General features: G+C 38.6%; 1 protein-coding gene across 4 annotated transcripts in view; it reads left to right on the top strand.

Moving 5' to 3' along the window:
• The window catches only part of NCKAP1 (NCK associated protein 1), a 54,334-nt gene extending 48,541 nt beyond the window's left edge, over positions 1-5,793 (top strand). For all 4 annotated transcript variants that reach the window (XM_042874816.1, XM_042874817.1, XM_042874818.1 and 1 more), the window contains exons 29-31: positions 2,024-2,133; positions 4,191-4,280; positions 4,857-5,793. In XM_042874816.1, the coding sequence (XP_042730750.1) occupies positions 2,024-2,133; positions 4,191-4,280; positions 4,857-4,973 (317 nt within the window). In that variant the 3' untranslated portion in view covers positions 4,974-5,793. The remainder of the gene's footprint in view (positions 1-2,023; positions 2,134-4,190; positions 4,281-4,856) is intronic.
• Positions 5,794-6,000: the final 207 nt, after the last annotated feature.

Raw genomic sequence — 6,000 nt, forward strand, 5'->3', positions numbered from 1 at the left:
CGGAGTCAGGCAAGGGAGATGTTGCTGCTCCCAGATTTTCGGTAGCAGGTTGGAGCTCGTGCAGTTTGCTTCCCCCAAGCTCTCCTCTCTTCCAAGGTTCGTCTCTGTCCTTAGGCTGCTGGCAGTCTGAAACAAGAGACGAGGATTATCTTCTGTCTGTTTTATGTGATGCAGCCAACATATTCCAGTTTCTATCATTTAATTCAGTAACTCTTAACCTGAAGTCAGGCAAAGCCTCTTTCATAAGTGGTTTCTTAAGTTAATAAAATCTCATAAAACTGTGACTGGAGAGGAATTGCATCTAGAACTCAAATAAGCCTGTATTAGGAGTTGCTACTGATGTTATGAGATGCGGTCTCTGTATTACGTGATTCTTTACTGTGTGGACTCCCTTTAAATAAGAGGAAAATAGTCTGGCAAAAGGAATATATAAAATAAGTTCACTGTACAAAAATAACAAACAGAATAGACCTTGTTGGTTCTGCTTTAGCTGTGTATTACTTTCCTCTGTTCTGCCCTTTACTGTAGAACATCTGACTTGAGACACTCGATATAGATGCTATTTCCAGAATGAGAACTTAATAAATGCTGCTTTTTATGAAGTAAATTCCCTGGCTAAACCCTGAATTTTACCATCAACAGGTCACAGTTTTGAAGGAGTTTCAGCTTTCTAATCTGGCAAGAAATTTGTCCCAAATTCCAGAACAGAGCGCTAGTTTGTGTCTAGAGACTAGACTAGAAAAGCAGGCTACAGAGACCAGGCCTGTCCTGAAAGCGTGAAACCTGCCACGTGTTGGAAGGCTGCAGCTTCTTGGTTGAATTCCCCTTGCTGAGACTTTGACAGAGAAATCAAGTCATTTGAGAAACAAGCATAAATTGAAATGGGCAGCACTGAGCAGAGCAGACATTCTTGACTGATGCTGACAGGAAGCAGCTATCTATTTATTTCCTTTTGGATTAGCATATTTATGCAGCAGTTTTTAATAATAATAAAAAAAACAACAGCAGCAGTAGCTCATGACTGGCTGGGGTGAGGACCTGCTGGTGGAGATTTATGATTCTATGACCTACTGATGAGCATGTTCATAGGCTTCTGGAAAAGTGGTGAAGGACCAGGTAGCAGATTTCAAATTCAGTGAATTTCTGGTGGCATGAAGAGCTGCAGATAGATACTGTGACACTGAGTAGGCTGCACATCAAGTGCCAAGTGAAAACCATGGTAAATGAATACAGCGATATGTGTGTGGAAGAAGTAATTTATTCTCGCACGAAGTGATGGAGTTGAGCTGACCTCACTGCTCAGATGTCATCTTGTAAGGAAAAAAAAATAAAACGAGCTCAGTTATCAGCAGTGGTTGGAAAATGGGTGTAACCTGTCAGCATTGTTTGCAAGCATCCATACTTGGTAACTCCTTCAAAGACCCCTTCCTTATCATGGGTTAGCAGTTTCCCAAGGTATTTATTTAGGTCTCTATTCATTTTGTTCTAATATGCTGGCCTGGACTAAGTTGCCCAAAGAAATAGCAGGCTTGCTGATGAGCAGTTCCTGTTTTTCATCTATAGCCTTCTTGAAAACTGGTGTCATCCAATCACCTTCCAGCCCCCTGAAGCCTAGGTAAATCTTGGCAAGACAGTTACAGCCATCAGAAATTCACTACTTGTGTTCTTGAGGTCCTACAGATCTCTTGGTCCTACAGATACCATCCAAGCCTGCTGATCTGTTCATGTACAAAAAGAGGAGGAAAACAGTCAGGCTGATCAAGTCTTTTCTTATACAGACCATTTTGTCAAGTGGTGATACCATCAGATTTTATAGTAGAGCACAGCGTTTGGAGGGAGATCTGTAGTTCTGGTTGCTCTGATGATACCAAGTTGGTGTGAAAGAGCGCTTTGCTGCTGTTGTTTCAGATGCTGAAGCTTGCTCTTTGGTTGTGATGAGCATACTTACTCTTTGATAATGTTTTCCAAAACACTATCATTTTCAATCACAGCGCTGAGGTAATTTGTGTATGTTTTTGTTCAGGGCATTGCAACAACATTCATTGCTTGGCAAAAGCTATCAACCAGATTGCTGCAGCTTTATTTACCATCCACAAGGGAAGCATCGAAGACCGCCTAAAAGAATTTTTGGCTGTATGTATGATTTAATTTCTAAAACTAGCTTATTGCAATATAATCCTCTGTGTATTAAGTAGAATTTTAGCACCTATCATCTCTTGTACGGAAAAAACTCTTGTACAGTCTGTGACTGGAAAAAGACACGTAATGCACATGAAGTCATAACTCTGTCTGCAAACTTTTCCCTTGACGTACTGGACTCTTAAATGATTTTACCTTTTCAGGAAAGGTACCGTAGGAATGGCGCTTTGAGTGAATGGCTCTTTTGATGTGCCTGCTCTCCTTGCATAGGAGCTGTCAGCTGCACAATGCAAGGGTATTTGGGGAGAGATGTTTTTAAGCGTTAGAGTAGACCGAAGATCAAAGTTGCTGGAATCCCCACTGATGCTTCAAAAGAAGTCAGAAGCCTTTAGGTCCTGAAGATGTGTTTTAAATTCTTTTTGGCATGCTTCTGAAGTAGAAATAGAGTTCATTTTTTTTTTTTTTTAATGGTTCTTGATTTCCGACTACTTAAAGGGAAACTAAAGGTTAAAATGACTTCATTTTTTTTCCTTAAAAGGATACTAATTTGAGTGATTCTTCCTTTTTCATGCTTATCTGTGAAATGAAAAAACACGCACGCCCAGCTTCTTACCTTCCTCAGTTAGAAGGGTTGGGTAATGGTCAGTTTCTGTGAGGATAAGTCCACAGAAGCAATCATTGTGGTTTTTTTCTCATCCTTAGAGGCTCTTTCTCTTCTGGAAGCTCATTGCTTTTTGTTAAACTGAGAAAGCCTTTAGCCGTTGACCTTGTCTAATGCAACTGCTGGCTGTAAGAGATGAAAGAGAGATGGTTGCGTCAAGTTGCGTACGTTTGACAAGTGAAGGAAACCAGTTTAGTTTCATGTGACAAAAACACTTGTGGTATGAGGTTTGCATTTTTGCAGTGTTTATGAACTGATTTCAGACCACTGCTTTTACTGTGCAAACTGTGACTTGATGGTTCAGATGTTTTGCTAATCTATCTTTTATGGCACCTTTTATTTGTCACTTACTGTCAGTCTGAAGGAAAGCATCTCGTGAGGAGAAAATACGCTGCTAGAGATGATCTGCTTTCCTGTCATAGTTAAAGACGGAAAAAACTCACCGGGTTATTTAATACTGATGAGTATGTGTGAACATTCTTTTCAAGTGTGCACGTTCACTTTACATTACAAATTAATTTGCAGAAATTGTTTCAAGAGGAACATTGAGATACTTTTTAAAGTTAGTGTTTTAAATTAAAATCCCTTTGTGGTAAATGTCACTTAATTATACTGCTGTTCCTCGATGGGAGTGCACAATCGTTTGTACACCTGACAGCTGGAAAGAGGTGGGTCGTCTTGTTGGGGTTGCTCTTGGTTTGGATTTTTTGTATTTCTGTAAGGTATGAAAACACGGGCTACACACTCATCTGCACATCAAGTATTTTATTGTGCTCTGTCATCATGTGTACCTGTGTATACCTGTAAGTTTCAGGGATATTTATTTTTTAGGCTATCTTTTAAAACTAGTAATGGAAGGTTGCTTATAGTCTGATATAATAAATTCGCAGTTAGGATGACATTTCTTAAACTAAATATATAGTTTTGGAAGCCATTTTCTTGTACAGCAAAATGGGTAAAATATCAATGGGTGAAAACTGTAAATTGTAATGCAGTAAGTTTATATGCATATTGGCAGTGAGATCTTGATCCCAAGGGAGCTCTCGTGGACTTTAGTAGACTTGTCAACTTAGTGTCAACTTACAGTCTACTTACCTTTGATGAGCAGAAGTTCTTCACAATAAATGAAACGGCTTTCTGACTAAAATAGCACGTACTGCTTATTAAAAACTGCTAGATGTAAACAAAAATGTCTCCCTGAGAGCAAAGCCCAGCTAGCAACCATCAGTGCTGCTTTGTAGTTGCGAGTTCAATGCTGTCGCTACTGAGTGGGCTGTTGATGTCTTCAGAAATGTTCAGAAATTGATGTCTTCAGAAGTGTTTAGTGAAAGAGAAGAAGCTGATCTGTGCCTTTATTTCTTTATCGCTTTGAAATATTCTTTTCATGTAGCTTGCATCATCTAGTCTACTGAAGATCGGCCAGGAGACGGACAAAACTACTACAAGGAACAGGGAGTCTGTTTACCTACTACTGGACATGGTAAGCTTTGTCTGTTTATTGGTAACCATCTAAGCTAAGGAATAGGATTGACATCGTGTTGTTCACACCTCTGGTGATGTAGTTCCTCAGCCAGGGTGAATAACTTTTTATGTCATTCTTAATCATACTCTCATGTCAGTAACTTATTTCTTTGATTCCCCCAGCACATCGTCATTTGTTGCCATTGTATGTGGTACTGTTTTGTTCAGACAGTTTGCTTTGTTGTACAATATTAAGACAATTTACATCAAAGAAGTGCCGTTCAGAATGTGAGAGGAGATAATCGTTGTTCATACTTTCTTCCTTTACTGCAGTGTCTGTTTTGAAAATGAAAGGAATGCTATATGACGTTATACGTAGACGTATGAAAGTTACATGACTGGTTTAGAGAGGCACTGAAATTATAGCAACTTTTTTCTTTCCTGTGTCTCCTTAACCTCATGACAATCCTTTGTGCTATGAGAAGCAGTGGTGGTGGCGGCGTAGTGCAGAGCAGAGATAGCTACATGGGACAGGGTATGAGCAACAAGTGGTAGAAGGTGTCGTGCACAACCTCACGTTTCTGCTCTTTGTCAGATTGTGCAGGAGTCCCCGTTCCTGACGATGGATCTCCTGGAGTCTTGTTTCCCTTACGTCTTGCTGAGAAACGCGTACCATGCTGTCTACAAACAAAGTGTCACATCCTCTGCCTAAGTATCTACTTCCTGCAGATAAGACATAGCACGCGTCTATGTGGCCTCAGTTTTACCTGTCAACTGTGGAGCTATTTTACTTTATGGCCTGATGAACAGTTTTGTGGATTATAAACTTTTTCCATCAAGTTGTATTTCTGATCAGTGGTTTCTTAATATGGTTGTACTACAATATCGGCTTGGTTGATTTTAGGTTGCACATTCATGGAAAATCTTTTTTTCTCCTTTCTTCCTTTTTTTTTTTTTTAATTTTAGAGCATCAGTTACGTTAAGAAATATACTACTTCTGCTATATGTTTTTGATATTGATCACGCAGAACAGAAATTGCTTGTTTATTTCCCAGAAGAGAAATGTATTTAGTGATTATTTTAGTGTAGCTTTCATCTGTGTGTAAATTATTTCATATAGGGAGAGTTATAATCTTGTACCTATTGTTCTTATTGAAAACAAATATTGGATGTGCATTTCTGTGAAGTAATTACAGCATTTCTAGTTTTATTTTGAAACATTCACCAATCTATGTACTATGACACTATCTAACATTAAAAATGTTATCCTCCAGACAGCGATCCTTTCCCAGTACTCTTAAACAACAGCAAGTGGTGTTGTTTGTATAAAGCATAGTGGGAATTTTTTTTTAAACTAACTTCTGTGGTGCCCTGTTGGCATTAACACTACCATTGTACCCTGCTGTATAATAAACATTCTTACACATTTATCACTTGTTGATAAAATGTTAGCCCTTAACCACTTTTTATATGTTTTAAAATTTTGAAATTCAAGTGTACCTTCCATAACATACAATAAACACTAGACTGTACTATCTGTAGGTGAATTATTTTTAATATAAATGTTATCCTAGTGTTTTAATCTTAAAATGTGCCGTGGTGCATTGATTTGCATATCGGAGTTCATTAAATTTCAATCCTTAGAGCTTTTATGTGAAGATTTCCTTCCATCATCCACCTTTTGGCTGACGTGACGAAGATTCTTGTGTGAAGTGGAAGAAAGAATTGAAGCCAGTATA

Source organism: Lagopus leucura, unplaced genomic scaffold (assembly GCF_019238085.1).
Source record: "Lagopus leucura isolate 7727_CA_CO unplaced genomic scaffold, USGS_WTPT01 Super-Scaffold_100012, whole genome shotgun sequence".
Classification (NCBI taxonomy): domain Eukaryota; kingdom Metazoa; phylum Chordata; class Aves; order Galliformes; family Phasianidae; genus Lagopus; species Lagopus leucura.